This window comes from Lepisosteus platostomus, chromosome 5 (assembly GCF_059453375.1).
Source record: "Lepisosteus platostomus isolate fLepPlt1 chromosome 5, fLepPlt1.hap1, whole genome shotgun sequence".
Classification (NCBI taxonomy): Eukaryota; Metazoa; Chordata; class Actinopteri; order Semionotiformes; family Lepisosteidae; genus Lepisosteus; species Lepisosteus platostomus.
The window spans coordinates 69113096-69136119 of record NC_142615.1 but is presented as its reverse complement, the minus strand read 5'-3'; the positions used below and the strand labels follow the sequence as shown (position 1 = coordinate 69136119).

The window sequence follows — 23024 nt, the reverse complement described above, 5'->3', positions numbered from 1 at the left end:
GGTCAGGGGTGTTGCTTAGTCGGGGTTCGGTCTGTAATTCCCAAATTCCCTCTCCTCAGTTGATTGTAGGTGGGATGAAGTGGGGTCCCTGACTGTAAAGTGCTTTGGGGATCCTTTTAGATCAACTTTCCAGAACCCCAAACAAGAGAGTTTGCTTATGAAAAATAATTTTTAAAGTTTTTTTAAATTCCTAAGTGATGAGATATACCAGAAACGTTCATATCAGGCGGCGCCCAAGACTTCATTCTGCCCTGGTGAGTTAATCATTAACTGAACCCACTAAATATTTTATCAAGGGCCACTGAGAGGACATAGTCCTGCCCTTCAGATCAGCAGGAAGAGAAGGAGAGAGAGAGATGGCAGCGTGTAGGAGCTCAGCGCTCAGCCCTGGTGAGTTTTCTCTTGTTCTGCCTGTCAGAGTGTCATAAAGGGAGTCACTGAGGGTCTCTTCTCTGTCACAGAGCACAGCAGCAGCTGGAGAAGTGTCTTCCTGTCTGCTGAGAGTGTGTTCTGTCTGTCAGACACACAGGGTCTGAACTTGGAGATAGAGACAGGAGCTGATGTACTTTCACTTTCTCTTGTCAGAGATCAGGGATCAGTACTGTCAACTCAAGCTGTTTGGAATGTACTAAATATTTTAATAAGGTGTTTATTTAAGGTAAAATGATTGATGTAAAACCTGACCGTGTGCTGATGGTATTGGATTCACACTGTTAGTATTCATGATGCTCAGACACGCTCAGATATGATCGTTTCCTGTTTGTTGCTCAGAGGTTGTGTTTGTTGTACAGCTGATAATACCAGAGAGGAATCAGTACAGATGAACAACAGAGGAATTTATTTGGCCCATAATTAGTAGTGATTCCAGGTTCTCCTGTCCTGACTGGGCAGCTTGTTCCCCTCTCCCACCCCTCTCTGTGTACAGTAGAGCCTCCTGTCCTGACTGGAGGAGCTCACCCAGCTATGTCTGGAGAGAAGCCAGGGTATCAGCCTGTTCCCCTCTCCCACCTCTCTCTGTGTACAGTAGAGCCTCCCACTCCTGATTTTAAGTCTTAGTGTTGCTTTGAGTTTCAGTGTTAATTCTGAGGAACTCTGAGGTGTCAATATCTAACTGGTCTTTAATGATGACTGACTGTCACTGAGGATGTTGAATATTTTGTATATATACATATGGTTCACTATCTTCACCCTGTCAGTGTGGGACACTCCCTTCAGACTAAAGAGACTCAGTTCCTCCAGCTTGTCAGTTTCACTGTTTTTAAACTAACATCATGCTAGTTCTCTTCAGTGTGGATCACAGTAGATAGTTTCTTAGCGGTTTGAAACTATACAACACACAGATTTCCCAGCCAGGTGGCTGAGTCCCAAACATGTCTTTATGAAATGTGACATTTTAGACTCGCTAGTGAAGAATCAGGACAGACTGAATGATTTTACAGTTTTTTTACATGTATTTTTAAAATAAGGTGGTATAAAGGTTCATTCTGAACACAGGAGTCCCATATGTGTCTGAACTGCCATTGGATACTCAGTGTTAGGGGGACTCTACAGGGCCCTCCAGAAGTATTGGTGCCCTTGGTAAAGATGAGCAAGGAAGGAGTTGGGAAAAATGTCGATTTATCAGATGAGAGAAATCTAAACTTTCAGTGAGGTTAAATTATTCTAAGAAAAAAAATTGTGATGAAAAATAAACATGTACTATTGAGAGAACAGTTAAATATATATATATATATTACATAAATTGCAAGAATACAGAATAAGAATGTTGTAAGAATACAGTCTGATTACCTAACATTAATAGAACATTTTTGTATACCACAGAGAATACACAGAAAATTAACCTCAATAATCTGTGATTTTCCTCTGTCACAGGGCAGGGACAATAGAAAAGATATAGAAAAGTTTTTATCGTGAATTTTAAATGGGATGAAGAGTGAAGATAGATGTGATGAGAACTTTATCATGTAAATAATCTGTGATCTTTCTCTCTGACAGGGGAGGGACAGGCTGATTCCCATGAGGCACCACAGCGTCTCTCAGAGATCAGGATCGTGCTGCTGGGCCAGAGATTGTCTGAGAAGAGCTCAGCAGGAAACACCATCCTGGGCAGAGAGGAGTTTGTCACTGAGGGAGTAACTGAGGAGTGTGTGAAGAGAGAGGGAGAAGTAGCTGGGAGGCAGATCACTGTGGTTGACACTCCAGGGTACTCCTCTTTTCCACGTATAATAAGGACTGATCCACAGCATGTCAGAGAGGAGGTTGTGCGCAGTGTGTCTCTGTGTCCCCCAGGACCCCACGCTCTCCTCCTGGTGATTGATCTGGACTCAGCCACAGACTGGAGATCAGTGAAGAAATATCTGGAGCTTCTCAGTGAGAGAGTCTGGAGACACACAATAGTGCTGTTCACCTGGGGGGACACACTGAGAGACATAACCATTGAGCAGCACATTGAGAGAGAAGGGAAGAAGCTCCAGTATCTGGTGGAGAAGTGTGGGAACAGGTATCATGTTCTCAACAACAAGAACAGGGGCGACCGCACTCAGGTCACAGAGCTGCTGGAGAAGATAGAGGACATGGTGGCAGGAAACTATGGGCTGTACTTCACCACTGACATCAAAGAAATAAACACTGAACGAGAGATAGAGGAGCCGAGACAGAGGGAGGAGGAGAGACAGAGAGAGACAGGAGCTGAGACAGAGGTTGGAGGAGGAGAGACAGAGAGAGACAGAGGAGCTGAGACAGAGGGAGGAGGAGAGACAGAGAGAGACAGAGGAGCTGAGACAGAGGGAGGAGGAGAGACAGAGGAGCTGATACAGAGAGACAGAGGAGCTGAGACAGAGGGAGGAGGAGAAACAGAGAGAGACAGAGGAGCTGAGACAGAGGGAGGAGGAGAGACAGACAGAGAGAGAGGAGCTGAGACAGAGGGAGGAGGAGAGACAGAGGAGCTGATACAGAGAGACAGAGGAGCTGAGACAGAGGGAGGAGGAGAAACAGAGAGAGACAGAGGAGCTGAGACAGAGGGAGGAGGAGAGACAGAAAGAGAGAGAGGAGCTGAGACAGAGGGAGGAGGAGAGACAGAGAGAGACAGAGGAGCTGAGACAGAGGTATGAAAGAAGGGAGAGAGAGAGAGAAGAGGAGCCCAGACTGCCTGTCAAGAGGAGGAACAGTAAAGGTCTTAAACCTCCCAACAGTGAGTGTGATTGATGCTGTATTACTGATTCACTGATCTTACTGGTCATCAGACTGAGAGATTCAACCATCTTGTGTCCTGTTAGGAATTAAAATCATACTGTGCTCCGCTCTGTACTGCGTTACTAACACAGTGGCACACAGACCTGTGTCTGTTTAAATCCTCTGTGCTGTACTTGAACTGTTTTCTCTCAGGGAGATTAGATTTAGTCCATCACACAGCAGCTCAGAGACAGGAGCTGATTTACTTTCACTTTCTCTTGTCAGCGATCAGAGATCTATCAAACTGTTTGGAATTTAATAAACATTTAATAAACATGTTCCTGGTTTTACTGTTTTTATATAAAAATGTTTATGTAAAAAATCACTGACGAGGTATTAGGTTCTTTTTCACCAATAGTATTTTCATGCGTGTTAATGACAGCAGCAGACTTGATCAGACATGGTTTTTACCTGTGTGTTTCTCAGAGGCAGTTTTCACTGTTCTGTCTATAACAACACGGAGCTGTTTTCCACACAATAACAACAGAAGACAGGACACAGAAAAGAGTATTTAGTAGTTAAAATGATCAGAAGATCAAATCTGGCTGTTTCTTCAAGGAAGCCAGAGTATCTCATCTCTGTACTCAAGCTGCACCTCCAGTTGTGCCCAGAAAATCATCTCCGACCCCTCTCCCCCAGCTCATAATCTCTTTCAGCTTCATGCTTCTGGAACAAGTTTCAGATCCTCCCAATCAAGGACGGTCTGATTCAACCTCAGACTCCTCCCCTCTGCCATGCGACCTCTGAATTCACCTTGAACTCTGACTTCCTTGTATAATTTATTGTTTAACATGGAAAGTTGTTTACATATGTGCTGTATGTGACAATGTTTGTCTTCTGTTCTATGTAAATTTGTACTGTATATGTTGTATGTGTGACTCATCTGTGTTGTTTGCTGTACTATTAGCAAATTCCACCAACTATTGGCAATAAAGAATAATCTAATCAACTTCAAAAACGTTTTCACTTTCACAGTCTTGTCACAGGTCAGTACTATCGAGGTCACGTCATGCTGTTCTAAAAGAACTTTACAAAAATCATTCACTTGGTGCAAAACCTAACAGATTATAGCCATATTTCATTGTTTTAAATTAATTGATTACTAATGGCAAGAGTGATTAATACATCAACAGATTCTATATAGCTGCACATGTCCAACAATAAAATCGACTCTTGATTTTCAGCAGATCTCATTTGAAGTAATAATTAAAAAAAAAAACTATTTTATATAGCACCTTTAAAGGTGTCTTCTCAAAGCGATTTACAGAATGACAACAACAATGTCCTTACAGTGTGTGAGAGCAGGGGTGTGACCCCAGTGACCCCAGTGACCCGACTGCTGGTCAGGGGTGCTGCTTAGTCGGGGTTCGGTCTGTACTCCCCAAATTCCCTCTCCTCAGTTGATTGTAGGTGGGATGAAGTGGGGTCCCTGACTGTAAAGTGCTTTGGAGATCCTTTTAGATCAACTTTCCAGAACCCCAAACAAGAGAGTTTGCTTATGAAAAACAATTTTAAAAGTATTTTTATATATATTTTTAAATTCCTAAGTGATGAGATATACCAGAAACGTTCATATCAGGCGGCGTCCAAGACTTCATTCTGCCCTGGTGAGTTAATCATTAACTGAACCCAGGGCCACTGAAAGGACAAAGTCCTGCCCTTGAGAGAGAGACAAGACCAGAGTTATGGTTTTCCAGAAGAAAGCCAGACCTCAGGGAAACAGGTACAAATTCACACTGAACAACAACAACACATTGGAGCACACATCCAGCTACACATATCTCGGTCTCACCATCAGCTCTTCCGGGAGTTTTGACCTGGCAGTGAAGACACTGAGGAAGAAGGCACTCAGGGCTTTCTACGCAATAAGAAGGAGGCTCTTCAACATCAACCCACCAACAAGAATCTGGCTCCAAATATTTGAAAGTGTAATCCAACCCATTGCCCTATACGCCAGTGAAGTGTGGGGTCCCCTCACAGACCAGGATTACACCCAATGGGACAAACACCCCACAGAAACTCTGCACATGGAGATCTGTAGAAACATCCTCCGTGTGCAGAGAAAAACTCCTAACAACGGGTGCAGGGCCGAATTAGGCCAGTACCCACTATTGATAAACATACAGAAAAGAATATTAAAGTATTGGCTACACCTAAAAAACAGCGACCAAAATTCCTACCACCACAAAGCCCTGCTGAGCCAAGAGCTGAGCCCAAAACAGAGCCCCCTGAGCCAGCTGGGCCTGAGGCTCACCGACCTGAGCCACACCAATCCTAACCAGCCTCAGGACAGCACTGCTAGAGCACCACAACCCAGACTCAACCACATCACAGCACAGATCAAACAGCAATATCTCACACACTGGGACACACACACACAAACACAACATAAACTGGAATGCTACAGAACCCTAAACAGACAATACACACTAGCTGAATATTTGACCAAAATAAAAAATAACAAACAGAAACAGACCCTGACGAAGTACAGGCTCAGTGACCACAACCTGGCCATAGAAACTGGGCGACACAGGCAGACCTGGCTGCCCAGAGAGGACAGGCTGTGCTCCCACTGCCAGCGGGGAGAAATAGAGACAGAGGTGCACTTCCTACTGCACTGTGACAGATACTCTGGGATTAGAGAAACATTTCCCGAAATTCAGAAATCTAATCCCAGAGTTCCCACACTTGCCAGAGTCACAACAGGTCCCCATCCTACTGGGAGAGGGAGGAGGGAATTCAGTTGATCTGGCAGCCCAGTATGTGATCTCCTGTCACAGCCTGAGGAACAGTGAGTCCGTCTCCCAATAATGCTCCAGTCGCTACAGTATATGTCAATATTTTATCATATCTCTTTGTTGTAAATGTCTGTGACATGTCTGTAGGTTTTATTTTACTTCTAGTTTTTGTTTTGTTCCATGTTAATTTTATTATTTTTATTTGCTTTGGCAACACTGATTGTACCCATTGGTCATGCTAATAAAGCCTCTTGAACAGGAGAGAGACAGGTACAGGTACTCCTGGCCAGGTGTGGCTGTTACCTGCTTGCCCTGGTCTCTGAAGAACTCTCCAGCGTTCTCGATCACCAGCTCATCTGTCATGGAGGCGTAGGGCTGCTCCTTACACAGCCTCAGCATCTCCCAGAGGGTCACCCCGAACGCCCACACATCGCTGGCCGTGGTGAACTTCCCCTGGGGACACAGACACATGGGGTCACCCCCAACACCCCCACACAGAGACACACAGGGTCGCCCCCACACACACACAGATGCACAGGGTCACCCCGAACGCCCACACATCGCTGGCCGTGGTGAACTTCCCCTGGGGACACAGACACATGGGGTCACCCCCAACACCCCCACACAGTCGCCGGCGTACAGGTTGCGGCTCATGCCGAAGTCGGCGATCTTGATGGCGCCGCCCTCCCCCACCAGGCAGTTCCGGGTCGCCAGGTCCCGGTGCACAAAGTTCAGGGAGGCCAGGAACTTCATCCCGGAGGAGATCTGGCAGGCCATGGAGATCAGAGAGGTGTAGCTGGAGAGAGACACATCTTATATTAACACTGAGAGAGAGAGAGAGAGGGGTTCATACAGACACACTGACTGGACACTCCAGTACATGAACACTGCACTGAGAGAGAGAGGGGTTCATACAGACACACTGACTGGACACTCCAGTACATGAACACTGCACTGAGAGAGAGAGGGGTTCATACAGACACACTGACTGGACACTCCAGTACATGAACACTGCACTGAGAGAGAGAGGGGTTCATACAGACACACTGACTGGACACTCCAGTACATGAACACTGCACTGAGAGAGAGGGGTTCATACAGACACACTGACTGGACAGACCTGACGGTGGACTCCCCATGGCTGGCGGTGGCGATCTGATCTCGCACACATGTAGACTCGCACTCTCGCACATATGTAGACTCACACACAGACTCAGTCACACGCACACTCTCGCACACGTAGACACGCACACTCTCGCACACGTAGACTCGCACAGACTCGTAGTCACACTCAGACTCACTCCCGGGCACGTAGACTCGCGCGCGCACACAGACTCGCAGTCACACTCGGACACTCGCACACATGTAGACTCGCACACTCTCGCACACGTAGACACGCACACTCTCGCACACGTAGACTCGCACAGACTCGCAGTCACACTCGGACACTCGCACTCAGACTCGCAGTCACACTCGGACACTCGCGCACATGTAGACTCGCAGTCGCACTCGGACACTCGCACTCAGACTCGCAGTCACACTCGGACACTCGCACACATGTAGACTCGCACTCAGACTCGCAGTCACACTCAGACTCACTCCCGGGCACGTAGACTCGCGCGCGCACACAGACTCGCAGTCACACTCGGACACTCGCACACATGTAGACTCGCAGACACTCAGACACTTGCACACATGTAGACTCGCAGACACTCAGAGACAGACTCAGGCGCACACGTACACTCGCACAAGTAGACTTGCACACAGACTCGCAGTCACGTAGACTCGGGCACAGACTCGCAGTCACACTCAGACACTCGCACACACAGACTCGCAGTCACACTCAGACACTTGCACACGTACACTCGCAGTCACACTCAGACACTCTCGCACACGTACACTCGCAGATACTCAGACACTCGCACACGCACACTCGGGCACAGACTTGCAGTCACACTCAGACACTCTCGCACACGTACACTCGCACGCAGACTCGAAGTCACACTCAGACTCTCTCGCACACGTACACTCGCCCGCAGACTCGCAGTCACACTCAGACACTCGCACACGTACAGTCGCACGCAGACTCGCAGTCACACTCAGACACTCTCGCACACGTACACTCACAGTCACACTCAGACACTCTCGCACACGTACACTCGCCCGTAGACTCGCAGTCACACTCAGACACTCTCGCACACGCACACTCGCAGTCACACTCAGACACTCTCGCACACGTACACTCGCCCGCAGACTCGCAGTCACACTCAGACACTTGCACACGTACACTCGCCCGCAGACTCGCAGTCACACTCAGACACTCTCGCACACGTACACTCGCCCGCAGACTCGCAGTCACACTCAGACACTCGCACACGTACATTCGCACGCAGACTCGCAGTCACACTCAGACACTCGCACACGTACACTCGCCCGCAGACTCGCAGTCACACCCAGACACTCTCGCACACGTACACTCGCACGCAGACTCGCAGTCACACTCAGACACTCGCACACGTACAGTCGCACGCAGACTCGCAGTCACAAACAGACACTCTCGCACACGTACACTCACAGTCACACTCAGACACTCTCGCACACGTACACTCGCCCGCAGACTCGCAGTCACACTCAGACACTCGCACACGCAGACTCACAGTCACACTCGGACACTCGCACACGTACACTCGCCCGCAGACTCGCAGTCACACCCAGACACTCTCGCACACGTACACTCGCACGCAGACTCGCAGTCACACTCAGACACTCTCGCACACGTACACTCGCAGTCACACTCAGACACTCTCGCACACGTACACTCGCAGTCACACTCAGACACTCGCACACGTACACTCGGGCACAGACTCACAGTCACACTCAGACACTCTCGCACACGTACACTCGCGCGCTGACTCGCAGTCACACTCGGGCACTCTCGCACACGTACACTCGCAGTCACACTCAGACACTCTCGCACATGTACACTCGCCCGCAGACTCGCAGTCACACTCAGACACTCTCGCACACGTACACTCGCAGTCACACTCAGACACTCGCACACGTACACTCGCAGTCACACTCAGACACTCTCGCACACGTACACTCGCAGTCACACTCAGACACTCTCGCACACGCAGACTCGCAGTCACACTCAGACACTCTCGCACACGTACACTCGCCCGCAGACTCGCAGTCACACTCAGACACTCGCACACGTACACTCGCCCGCAGACTCGCAGTCACACTCAGACACTCTCGCACACGTACACTCGCAGTCACACTCAGACACTCTCGCACACGTACATTCGCACGCAGACTCGCAGTCACACTCAGACACTCTCGCACACGTACACTCGCAGTCACACTCAGACACTCTCGCACACGTACACTCGCAGTCACACTCGCACGCAGACTCAGTCACACTCAGACACTCGCACACGCACACTCGCACGCAGACTCAGACACTCGCACACGCACACTCGCACGCAGACTCGCAGTCACACTCAGACACTCTCGCACACGTACACTCGGGCACAGACTCACAGTCACACTCAGACACTCTCGCACATGTACACTCGGGCACAGACTCGCAGTCACACTCAGACACTCGGGCACACACAGACTCGCAGTCACACTCAGACACTCGCACACGAACACTCGCACGCAGACTCGCAGTCACACTCAGACACTCATGCACACGTACAGATGCAGCCATTCAAAATGGGTGAGGTATTTCGCGGCATACCCCGGTGGGCGTGTCCCGGTATCACGCAGTTCACGTGTGTCACGTGGCTAACTATCCGGCGTCGCCTTGTAAAATCGCCAGGGGGAGCTTAACCTCTCATGTACAGCATTTGAGCCTTTGAACTGTGTATTACAGCATGTTAATCATCAGTCATTCAAATGTTGGTATATTTTATGAAAGCAAGATTGCTCAGTTGGACAAAAGTACACAACCTACCTTTATCAGAAATATTTATGCATCAAAGCCTTTACTGAAGATATTACGAATAGTATTAATAATAGATGACTTTGGACAAGCTGTATACTCAAAGTATAATTTCTTTAGCACATTTGTACAAGCACTTGGAATCTGTCCAAGCCATACTTTGTCAGGCATTTTGTTTTACTTCAACGGGCATAAAAACTTCCTTGCTTTTAACAGGGCGTTTCATAATTTCTAACTACGAAAATGATTTAAAATGCGACACCTATCATTCAACTAGAGCTTAAAATATCACAAGGATCCTCAAGAGCACAGCAAAGAGTGTATTAAAAGACACTTGTATTTATCAACGCTTTCTTTTCCGTATACCAGATTTTATGGAACCACTTCAGAGGGGTGTCAGCCAGTCAGATTCCAGGAATCGGCACTTTAAAGGAAAAATACACACCGGTATTCCATTTCTCCCTAACGATTTTAAGCATCGAAGTATTTAACTAGCATGTGAAATAGCGTGTGAAAAAGTGGTAGTTTTAAGCTTTTCTGCTAATATAATATGGAATCGCGTATCTAAAGAATTCGTGTGCTGCGACAGGGCTGTGTAGGGCTGTTTCGCCTGCCTGTTCATGCGAGCTGTCTTGTAGCCTACTGGTCTAGGTGCGTGACTACCAACTGGCAGGTTGTGTGTTTGAATCCAGCTGGTGCTGGACTTTTCATTTTTATTTATTTATTTTTTAATTGCGTAACATAAACATATTACCGTATGCAAACTGTACTGTATACAGTATGTATATGTATATTTAATGTCTTAACTGTGCCCGTTTAAGTATTGAATATTCATATCTAATTTTACCACTGAAGGGAAATCTTATTAGCTGAGCATAAAAAGAATAGGAGCATACTGCAACGCGTGTGAAGGCCATAAACGATATTAATTTTGGAACATAAACATACAGTATATGGCTGGTCTCGGTACTTTAAAGAAAACATACACGAAACATGGTTTCATTATGACCAGAATCGGTCTTGAGATATTTTTAACTTGATTTACAGTATTTGAGAGGTATGTCTTAACACCGATACTACAGTGCTTAAGTACTGCTCACGTATATGTTTCTAGGTTTAAATTATGCATTTCATACGGTCAAATTACTTTTGAGCAACTAATAAGAAGCGCGAAACGGTATGCGTTTTAGTTTCGTTTTGTGCTGGGACCCCTGGATTGATTAGAGATATCAAGTACATACAAGTCATTTTTTAAATGTTGTAGTTCGTCTTGAAAAAATGTTACGAGTACATCATCTATCAACAATTACACAGGTTCTGTTTCCATATTGCGGATTTTGGTTACTTAATATTATTTTGTAGATTTCACGTTGTGAATATATGATTTGGGCAAACAGAGCCGCAAAGAAGTACATTATTGGTTGTTGTTTTTTTTTTTGCAGTTTTATCTAGAACAAGCGATGCTTAAACCTTTGTCTGATTCTTGTGAAACTATCCACACGACAGTTACAGTACCTAGGAGTTGACTTCAGTGATGTCACTGATGGGATGTTTCTAAAAATCCATCCTCTGTAAAACGTCTTCTCTAGTTGTCCTGCATATGTATTCGCTAATGAAGCTGTGTGTTCTGAGCTTGGATCTCTACATTTCTGTATGAACCAGCTTAGAGGGCTAAAGACAGCTTGTGTTTAAATTGAGTGTAAGGCAATTTATGCTTCTAAAGTCATGGTCAGCATTTATTATTGTACTGTGCTGTAAACTTGTTCTGTGCCAAGTCACATTATTTTATAGCGTTTTTATAGCGTTATCAAATCCGGTGGCGCTGTGTGTTAGTTTCCTGACTCCCATGTCACATGGTCTGTGATTGAAACCTATAAAACCGGTTTAATTCGTCACAGCCAGCACTCCGGTTGTAAAGTAGAAGCAGGCGAGATTTCCAGCGAAAAACACCTCCCCCTTCTTCAGGTGTGAGGGTCTTCTGCTCAGAATGAAACGCTAAAATGTAATGTAGGCTCTGAATGGGTTCAATTATGATTTGGGCTTGATTAAGGTCGCTGCCTTTCATCTAAAACCCAACTTGAATCCTTCTAAACTAAAAACCAGTGTTAGTGAGTTCTAAATAAAGAGGTATCCAGGTAACAGTGAAACGGGCGGACAGTCTGGGGAGATCGCCCGTTTTCCATGTAAATAGTTCCCTGGTTCCGCACCCCTTGGTGTTTCTCTCGCTCTCTCTCGGGTCACCTGATCATTAGCTCGAAAGATTTGAGTGCTTTGTGTATATTCTAATGGTAGTGGGGGCAGGGTGTGTGGGAACAGGTTTGGTTGAAATTGCATTGGAGATCTATGTTCTTCACACCTGAAACATTTTCTCTGAAAGCATTTTCTTCGCAGTTTAACCGATCTTGTTACAGCATGTTACAGTTTACTATTATTAACCATATTAATTTTAAGTGCTTAATGTAAAATCTTGTAAAAATATATTTTCATTGTTCAAATATACATTAAGTCTGACTATCATATAAGAAGTTAAATACAAAACTAAAGAAAAAATAGGGTTAAATATAATTCAAAATATTTTGCTAACAATGTTAACTGTTTATGAATAATAAAATGTATTAACTAAGGAGTAGGATGGCACAGTTGTTAGTATGTTTTTTGTTTTGTTTCTTTTTCATAAATACAACAGTAGTACCTGATGTCTCAGTGGCTTTCAAAATTAAATTATGCATGCAAACCTGTGAACTAGAAAGATAACTAAGATATCCATCCATTTATAATGGTGGCAAAGTGGTTAGCATTGCTATCTTGCAGCACTGGGGTCCTAGGTTCAATTCCTGCCATCCTGTGTGTGTGGGGGTTACATGGTTTTTCTCCATATGTGTGATATGACTCCCTCTCGCACTCCAAAACATACTGGTAAGTTAATTGGTTTATGGGAAAACTGGCCCTGGTGTGTGTGTGTTTGTGTCTGTCTGTCCTGTGATGGACTGGCGCTATGTCCAGGGTGTATTCTGCCTTGTGTCCGTCGCTTACTGGGATAGGCTCCAAATCCTCTGTACTGGATAAAGAGATTAGAAATGGATAGAAGTAAAGGCACTGTGTGGATGGAACTATACACAGTGTTAAAAACCCACTATGAAATGGCAGCATCTCACTGAGAATAAAATATTTTATAGTGCTGGCTTAAGGAAACAGCCTTTCCACCTCTCTTGCACATCAGTATCCATACCTAGTTATTTAAACAAATTGCCTCTAATTATAAACATCTTAATATGCTGGCTCTGTGGATCCGCATCAGCTATGTTTGCCCATTCCTTCAATTCATGTGCATCCAACACACAGTTCAATGCCAGCAACTACACATAATCTAAAATACAATCCTTATTTCAGTATCTATGTAAACATATAGTCTGTTAACTTCATCATCTTCATCAAAAGTATGCCTAACCCCATTAGGAAGTGTTCTTGTTATAAGTGTATTCCTCAGCTTTCCCCAAATTATCTTCCTCTTGCCAACATCTCTAGTCTTTTATCCTGCAATAACTCAGCCAACACTTAAATCTCCAAAAGCTGCTTGTGTTAATTTCTTTAAATCACAAATATCATGTGTAAATACTGGCCATGTAATACTCTGCATTGTGGAATAATAGTTTATTTTAAAGGGAACTAGAGAAACTAAGAACTAGAGAAATCAAGAAAGGCTTTTTTTCTAGAATTAATAAATGCACATCCTGTTCACTGGGGAAATTAAATCCACACTGAGCAATCTTCAATATGTTCAGAATATGACAGCAAGAATCCTATCAGGGATGCATTACACCTGTTTTCAAGTCCTTGCACTCGTTACCTATCAGATTTCGAGTCAACTTCAAAATCCTTATCCTCCTTATATACTGTCCTACAACTGTTATTATTGATCACCGAATTATTGTACTTGACATGACTTCATTCAGCCTTTCCTGAACGTCTATGACAGGCAGAGAGAGTGCTGTTTCTGGTGCGATCTTTTGCAGCTGACATTTCACTGTTTTAAACGAACAAGAAATTAGATTGCTCATACAGTAAATCACTTATTCTATATAAACACAGCGTAATTGCCCTCCGAAAATCCTCTTTTTCTTGTTCGTTTTAGAGACCTTGATCGAAACTGATTTTAGATGTCAGAAAGGATTTATTTTCTCTGTATTTCCTACATTGCTTTGTCGAGATTTTAACTTTATATCTAACTTTATATCTAGGCTCAGATTTCAACTATAAATCGTACAGTAATTAATAGCAGTAAATACTGATGTTTTGCGCCCTCCTACCACAAAAATATATGTTTAAAAAAATGTCATGTTCCCATAAAAAAGTCATGCCTTGGAGTATAGACCCCCAAAGGAATGCCATAGACTCAAACTGCAAAATAAACACATACAGAAAGAAAGTATTTGTATTGTAATTGCAAATCCTGGTACTGTATGAGTGATTGGTATGACTTTCCTCATTACAAATCTCTTATTAGAATTTAAATTTCTCTGTAACTCCAGGTCAGAACAGAGAAAATGTAACTGCCTTAAGGAGTTTACGATTATGAAAAATAGAAGGATAAGCATGATACGTATGTCTTCTGTCATTTTCTAAGTCATGTTACTGAGCACCAAATCTTATTGAGAATATGAATCCATTTAAGGTATATACCATTAAAGTAACGGTTTATTCCATGCTGAAAATGTTTGTACCAGACTTTTTTGAGGCCTGTTTAATTGTGTCTGAAGTCTGATGTTGTAAATTTTATTGTTAAAAAGATCCATGAAAATGTCACTACTAAAGTTAGCTGGTACTGTTGGTATTGTAAGTGGCAAGTAGAGCTCATATTTTAGATTTTGTGTAGTTGCTAGCGTTGAACTGTGTGTTGGATGCACATGAATTGAAGGAATGGGCAAACATAGCTGATGCGGATCCACAGAGCCAGCATATTAAGATGTTTATAATTAGAGGCAATTTGTTTAAATAACTAGGTATGGATACTGATGTGCAAGAGAGGTGGAAAGGCTGTTTCCTTAAGCCAGCACTATAAAATGTTTTATTCTCAGTGAGATGCTGCCATTTCATAGTGGGTTTCTAACACTGTGTATAGTTCCATCCACACAGTGCCTTTACTTCCATCCATTTCTAATCTCTTTATCCAGTACAGAGGATTTGGAGCCTATCCCAGTAAGCGACAGACACAAGGCAGAATACACCCTGGACATAGCGCCATTCCATCACAGGACAGACAGACACAAACACACACACACCAGGGCCAGTTTAAATCTAACCTCAGAACCTTTCTTTTCAGAAGACTTAGTGTCTGTATCTGCTTCATTTTCTAATTTTGGTAGCACCTCTAACTGCTTGTCTTTCTTATATGCATTTACTTTGTAATCTGTGGTCCTTTTATCTGTTTTTACATCTACTGTATTGCTTTGAGATGCCACCTTTAATGGTGATATATCAAATAAAGTTTTTTATTATTGTTATAGGGAAACATGATCAGATTTTCCCTGGTTCAGAAAAAAAGATCTAAAGTATACTAGTTTGTCACTCTTCTCATTCCCTTTGCTAAATGACTTTTCATACTAATCTGATCAATCTAACTGCCAGTTTTCTGTGCTTTCTCTATCCTGCTAGATTTGCAATTATTCTGAAAATTTTCATCTTGAAATAACTCATTTCTAAATACCCTTTTCACTGTTAACATCTTGCAGCAACTCTGCGACAAAATATACACTCTGACAGTTCATCCTGCTACCAACATTAAATAAAACAAATCTTAAGATTTCTATATTTATGTCTTTATTTAGTGGTTTCATTAGTGACAAAGGCTAAACTTTCTTGGAAAAATGTCTTTTAAGTGTTGCGGAAAAAACTGACTTGCTTTAACAAAATATGTTTACAAATCCTTTCACCTGGCATTTTCGTAGTTAGAAATTATGGAACGCTCTGTTAAAAGCAAGGGAGTTTTTATGTCCGTTGCAGTTCTTTTGCAACATGAATATAATTATATCGTTATTAATTTCTTGAGATACGCGATTCCATATTATATTCCCTTTTAATCAAATTCTAAAAGTATGCTTGTTGACTCCGGTATCGCGTTAGTTAAAGACTTCGATGCTTAAAATGTTTAGGGAGAAATGGAATACTGGTGTGTATTTTTTTCTTTAAAGTACCGAGACCAGCTATATACTGTATGTTTATGTTCCAAAATTAAACGTGTCTGTACCGCTCACTTTGAATGGCTGCATCTGTACACAACCCTCAGACACACAGCCTGTAGACACAATGAGCAGACACACACAGCCCGCAGACACACAAGAGCACACACAGTAGGAACAACGTAGTCTCACATACAACCTGAAGGCGCTCAAGAATACACAACCCTCAGACACACACAGCCCACAGACACAACCTTCAGACACACACAGCCCACAGACACAATGAGCAGACACACACAGCCCACAGACAGGAGAGAGAAACAGACAGGAGATCGAGGAGCTGAGAGAGAGCTGAAGACACTGAGACAGGAGCAGGAGAGAGAGAGGAGGAGCTCAGGCTGTGTTATCGGAGTGACAGAGAGACACAGAGACACTGCCGCAGGTCAGTCACTGATCCACACAGTCTTTCCCAGCGGGAGAGGAAGACCGGATACTTCCTGGACACAGAGTGAGGACTCTCCACTGAAACACTGATCTCTTCCTCATAAGAGATCCGACTCACTGAAAACCAGCCCTTAGTGCCCCATGTGAAGAAAACTAATTTTAAATAATGTTCTATTTTGATCATGTTTGTATTTTGGTATTCTTTGTGTATATATATATAAATGTCATGAATACTTTTGGATATAATTCTGACATTGTATATGTGTGTGTAACAGAATATATGTATGTAGCGGCAATGCTTGTTAATAAGACAGAATTAAGTGTTCTGTGCTTTCCCAAATGAGGCCTCATCTCTCTGTTCATCTCTGTGGTGCAGCCACAGAGGAGCTATTCATGCAGGCTGATTTAAAGATGTTTTCTTTTGATAAGGGACAGCTCCCAAAGGGGGATGCACTTAGCTAAGCCTGGCTATCATGATCAGTGGTCATCCATTGGCGCCTATCTGTCTAGGGAGTGCCAGATGGACATCTGGACCGCATTCCTAGGTGTCAGGAGTAAGTGACTCATATCTCACCTTGATCAACCAATCAGGGACTGGTAGGGCCGAGTAACCCACGTGGGACTCTGATGCCAATGGAACTTTCAGCCAATGAACGAGCTGAAGTTCCTCCAGGTAAAAACAGGCAACACAGAGATCCTGAGAGATTCTGTGGACAATTCTAAAGGGAGAATCTCAAAGGAGAATTCCAGGGCAGGACGGCCCAGGAGCAGAAGGCTCCCAAGGGCAGGACATTCTCGCAGAGCGCCTCCTGACCATCCTGAGACTCAGCCCGGACAACCACGGAACGGCCAGTGTGTCCGAGTGCCAGAACTTTCCTTTGTTCTAAGAGTCTAGAGTGGAGGTTGCCAGAGAGTAACCAGCAGCAGGCCTCGTGAACAGGTCGGAACTGTGGACAGCTGAATCACTATTCAGAACTAGCGCTTCATCAGGAACGAACCGGTCTTCTTCCTGACTTGCTGGGATCCACAGTCATCTTTTCTCCTGTGCACAAACTGTGCTAGTTAAAGCTAGTTGAATGATATACTGAACGTATGTCCTCTTGATATGTGTAACACTTTGTAACTGATTGAATATATATCTTTTGTATTCTGATAACCCTCTCGATAAGATCTGTTAGGTTTACAGTGCCTTGCGAAAGTATTCGGCCCCCTTGAACTTTTCAACCTTTTGCCACATTTCAGGCTTCAAACATAAAGATATAAATTTTTTATTTTATGTGAAGAATCACCAACAAGTGGGACACAATTGTGAAGTGGAACGAAATCTATTGGATTTTTTAAACTTTTTTAACTAATAAAAAAATGAAAAGTGGGGCGTGCAAAATTATTCGGCCCCTTTACTTTCAGTGCAGCAAACTCACTCCAGAAGTTCAGCGAGGATCTCTGAATGATCCAATGTTGTCCTAAATGACTGATGGTGATAAATAGAATCCACCTGTGTGTAATCAAGTCTCTGTATAAATGCACCTGCTCTGTGATAGTCTCAAGGTTCTGTTGAAAGCGCAGAGAGCATCATGAAGACCAAGGAACACACCAGGCAGGTCCGTAATACTGTTGTGGAGAAGTTTAAAGCCGGATTTGGATACAAAAAGATTTCCCAAGCTTCAAACATCCCAAGGAGCACTGTGCAAGCGATCATCTTGAAATGGAAGGAGTATCAGACCACTGCAAATCTACCAAGACCTGGCCGTCCCTCTAAACTTTCAGCTCAGACAAGGAGAAGACTGATCAGAGATGCAGCCAAGAGGCCCATGATCACTCTGGATGAACTGCAGAGAACTACAGCTGAGGTGGGAGAGTCTGTCCATAGGACAACAATCAGTCTTACACTGCACAAATCTGGCCTTTATGGAAGAGTGGCAAGAAGAAAGCCATTTCTCAAAGATATCCATAAAAAGTCTCGTCTAAAGTTTGCCACAAGTCACCTGGGAGACACCCCAAACATGTGGAAGAAGGTGCTCTGGTCAGATGAAACCAAAATCGAACTTTTTGGCCACAATGCAAAACGATATGTTTGGCGTAAAAGCAACACAGCTCATCACCCTCAACACACCATCCCCACTGTCAAACATGGTGGTGGCAGCATCATGGTTTGGGCCTGCTTTTCTTCAGCAGGGACAGGGAAGATGGTTAAAATTGAGGGGAAGATGGATGCAGCCAAATACAGGACCATTCTGGATGAAAACCTGTTGGAGTCTGCAAAAGACCTGAAACTGGGACGGAGATTTATCTTCCAACAAGACAATGATCCCAAACATACAGCAAAATCTACAAAGGAATGGTTCACAAATAAACGTATCCAGGTGTTTGAATGGCCAAGTCAAAGTCCAGACCTGAATCCAATCGAGAATCTGTGGAAAGAGCTGAAAACTGCTGTTCACAAACGCTCTCCATCCAACCTCACTGAGCTCGAGCTGTTTTGCAAGGAAGAATGGGCAAGAATTTCAGTCTCTCGATGTGCAAAACTGATAGAGACATACCCCAAGCGACTTGCAGCTGTAATCGCAGCAAAAGGTGGCTCTACAAAGTATTAACGCAAGGGGGCCGAATAATTTTGCACGCCCCACTTTTCATTTTTTTATTAGTTAAAAAAGTTTCAAAAATCCAATAGATTTCGTTCCACTTCACAATTGTGTCCCACTTGTTGGTGATTCTTCACATAAAATAAAAAATTTATATCTTTATGTTTGAAGCCTGAAATGTGGCAAAAGGTTGAAAAGTTCAAGGGGGCCGAATACTTTCGCAAGGCACTGTATATGCATATTCTATGTATTAATAAATGTATCCTCGTGTATATAGTACCTGTGTGTGTGTGTGCGTTGTTTGAGTTATATCGCATAGTTGGATTCTAAGGCCATCAAAAGAATCATTTTGTGATTTACTGCTACAATTAATAATTGTCCCAGTAAATGCCCAAACCCTATAGAACTGGTGCCTTCAGAGAGCACACTACATGTGTATAATTGTAACAGTGGAACAGTGAGTTTGTATCCAGCTGTGGGTCTGGCGGTGTCACACCCGGTAGAAGAGCACAGTGTCGCTGACCGGGACTCCGCGGTGGGAAAGTGGCCGGTTGTGGCCGATGGCGAGCAGCTGTTTCCGGCGGGCGCCAGGCAGGGTGGGCCAGGACAGGCGTGAGGCGGCCGGGCTGTGTCTGCGATCCCAGCGGGGGCATGTGCCTCCTTCTCACAGCGTGTCTGGTGTGGGTGTCCGAGGGGCTGCTCATGAGGGGTCTTGAGGAAGAGACAGAGGCGCTTCAGCGCGACGGTCAGCCACACTGCGCGCATCAGGCCGGCCGATCGCTCGGACACACAGACCTTTCTGGAAGAGAAGCGCGTTTTCACCTCCTTCAGCCGGAGTGCAGCTGCAGAAACACACCGCTCGCTTGTGCAGAAGGACGTTGAAGCGCCGCTGGAAAACCGACGTGATGATGAAAGACGTCGGTTCATTACGGCGCCCAGACCCGCTGCCGGCTCGTCCGGCAACTGGGACTTTATATCTCGCAACGGCGACTTACAATCTCAGAATCACGACTTTATTTCTGGTCATTGGGACTTTATATCTCGCAACTGCGACTTACAATCTCAGAATCGCGACTTTATTTCTGGTCATTGGGACTTTATATCTCGCAACAGCGATTTATAATCTCAGAATCACGACTTTATTTCTGGTCTTTGGGACTTTATATCTCGCAACTGCGACTTACAATCTCAGAATCACGACTTTATTTCTGGTCATTGGGACTTTATATCTCGCAACGGCGACTTACAATCTCAGAATCGCGACTTTATTTCTGGTCATTGGGACTTTATATCTCGCAATTCCGAGTCAGAAAAGTCATAATTTCGAGATCTAAAGCCAAAACGGCGAGAAACCGCGGCGCGTTTTTTTTTCTTTCCACTCCCTGGCGGACACGGCTTCCACAGAGGAGAGAGAGAAATGGACTTTTATGTTTTTATATCGACTTTATTCTCCTGAGCCGATCATCAAGGAGCAGAACTGGCGCCAAAACCCGCTTCCGGCTCGTCCTCCGGATGCCGCTGCGGCGCCGGTTGCTAAGCGACGCTCCGAGCCCGAGCGCTCGAGCTCCTCTCGGGGCGGTTTTATTCCCAGCTGAGGAGCCGCTCCTGTCCTGGAAATCCCGGGAAGGACTGGGACTCCCCTCCTGTGGGCTGGGAGGCTCTTCCCGGGTGTTTCCGCAGACGAGGGGAGTCCTGGTGTCCTGGGAAAAGGCCCCCTGTGCTGCGGGCGTCTCCGAGAGAAACGGGCTGTTTGTGTGGGAAGATGCTCTTTCCTCAGGAGGGGAAGAGCCGAGCGGGAAGGAAAGTTCTGGAAGTGCGTCTCCTCTCCGGCTGCTCCAGTCCCAGTGACGGCGACACCGGGACAGGACAGGAGGGACGAGCGGGTCCTCTTTCCCACACGGGGTGTTAGTGGGGTTTGTTAGGACACAGGACAGAGAGATAGTGCTTCTAGATAGAGTGCTTCTGTACGGGTAATAATAATAATAATAATAATAATAATAATAATAATGGTATACGTCTCTCTCACCCGTGTCCTCCGGTCCTGAGGAGTTTTAGAAACTGTCCCATTAAGACCTACAGCAGAGAACATTCTTACTGGGAAGCATCTTCCCAAATTGTCCTGTACGTGCTGGTAAATCACCGAGTCATGAATCAGTGTTACTGAAGCACATATAGAGATGTACTTGATAAGTGCCGAAGAGCGTGTGATGAAAACTAAGAGGAAACACTGAGTCTGACGCTGAGGTGAGAAGCGGAGAGATACGGTGTGAAGAGTGTGACTTCCAGATCCAAATGTTATAATAATAATAATAGTAATTATAATAATAATAATAATAATAATAATAATAATAATAATACATTTGAATGATCTCGCTGCTTCGGCGGACCGGCGCGCGCCGGCTGTTCGATTCTTAACGGTCGCCCGGAACTCCGCCATTAAAAAACAAATAAAATAAAAATAAAACCAACTCCAAGCCGTGAATCTGCATCGTCTTCCTCTTCCAGCTCCTCCTCTCCTGAGGGGAAAGAGCGGCCTGCTGTCGACAGGAGTGTGGACACAGACGGGCCCGCTCCCGGAGAGACTCGGAGTGAAAGACCGTCTCTCAGAGAGACTCCAACTCCCCGGACCGGTGGACACGGGTGAGAGAGACGGCCGGGGTCGTCATCATCATCATTATTATTATTATTAGACCAGCAGGGGAGGGCAGTCGCGGGCAGTTCGGTCGGTCCGGTTTCCATGACCACGGGGCCGCTGACGATCCGGATTCATTCCGCTTCAGCCCGACAGCAGGTTCGACAGGTCCAGTTCGTGTGGGTCTGCGGGTCGAGCTGAGGACAGGAGACAGCTGTCGGTGCAGAAGCACACGGGTGTGCAAGAGCTGACATGAAAGCACCGGGTCGTGTTTCTGTGAGTTTTATTATTATAATAATAATAATCTACTTTATTTTATTTTATATAGCACCTTTAAAGGTGGGTTCTCAAAGCACTTTACTGAATGACAACAATAAATACAATATATATATATACACTGTATACAAGATAAAACAACTAACAGGTTTCAGGTGTGAAGAAGGCCGAAACGTGTTTTCTTTCTTTCTTCTTTCAGCCTGGAACAAACCTATTACTTGTTCTTTTATGAAATCGAGACTGTATTAAATGTGAGTGAACTTCATTATTGTGAACTGTTTTCTCATGTCACTTCCAGCTTTTCAAAGCTTCTTTGAGCCTGTAGTTGATATATAAATATTTAATAATACCGTAATGCTATGGGGTTCAGGCGGGCACCCTTGGCACATCAGGTCGGCCCCACACCGTGGGGGGCTCGAACCCAGGACTCCGGCGTCACTCACCAGGGACCCAGCTTGTTGAGCTAAAGAGAGATCTCTCCCCAGCCCAGTGGCTGTGGTCCTGCTATCACAGGGAAGGGCGGAGACGTCACCTGCTCTGGTACGCCGGCTCTTACACAGTGCCTGGCGGCCGTATGTGTTACAATACCTTATATGGTACTCCAGTCCCACAGCCATTATATGAGCCTGGTAGTTCACTGTAATCACTCCAGTAAAATGTCCACAGTTGGGTAGAAATACAAGATTATTTGAATAGAAATATATCCAAAAATAATGTATAACCTGTGTGTAGTATGTATAATGATTATGAGCCCAATCTGGACTAGTCAGAGGAGCACAAGGACAGAAGAACAGGGGTTAACAGCACTGAGCTGGTCTGTGTCACCTGATAGTGCCCAGTGTAGAGTCTCACTGCCCCTGACTCTGGAGTCCAGCTTCTCTGATGAGTCTCTATCAGGCTTTACAGACTGCTGGGGTTAACAGCACTGAGCTGGTCTGATAGTGCCCAGTGTAGAGTCTCACTGCCCCTGACACTGGAGTCCAGCCTCTCTGATGA

The 23024-nt window shown here is 44.9% G+C and overlaps 3 protein-coding genes across 4 annotated transcripts in view; 2 read left to right on the top strand and 1 right to left on the bottom strand.

Annotated features, from left to right (window-relative positions):
• Positions 1 to 23024, top strand: part of LOC148671925 (GTPase IMAP family member 7-like) — a 396318-nt gene that overhangs the window by 21679 nt on the left and 351615 nt on the right. The gene's annotated exons all lie outside the window — the stretch shown is intronic.
• Positions 1 to 23024, bottom strand: part of LOC148671947 (uncharacterized) — a 206332-nt gene that overhangs the window by 102756 nt on the left and 80552 nt on the right. The gene's annotated exons all lie outside the window — the stretch shown is intronic.
• LOC148671952 (GTPase IMAP family member 9-like) lies at positions 299 to 4189 on the top strand. Its single transcript, XM_088632796.1, has 2 exons — positions 299 to 390; positions 1996 to 4189. The coding sequence occupies exons 1-2, from the start codon at positions 357 to 359 to the stop codon at positions 3108 to 3110; spliced, it is 1149 nt and encodes a 382-aa protein (XP_088488922.1). The 5' UTR covers positions 299 to 356; the 3' UTR covers positions 3111 to 4189.

Excerpts from the sequence above, each read along its gene's own strand:
- LOC148671952 (XM_088632796.1), top strand. The coding sequence starts at position 357 with ATGGCAGCGTGTAGGAGCTCAGCGCTCAGCCCTG. Across the intron at positions 391-1,995 it reads GAGCTCAGCGCTCAGCCCTG|GGGAGGGACAGGCTGATTCC; the intron begins GTGAGTTTTCTC and ends TCTCTCTGACAG.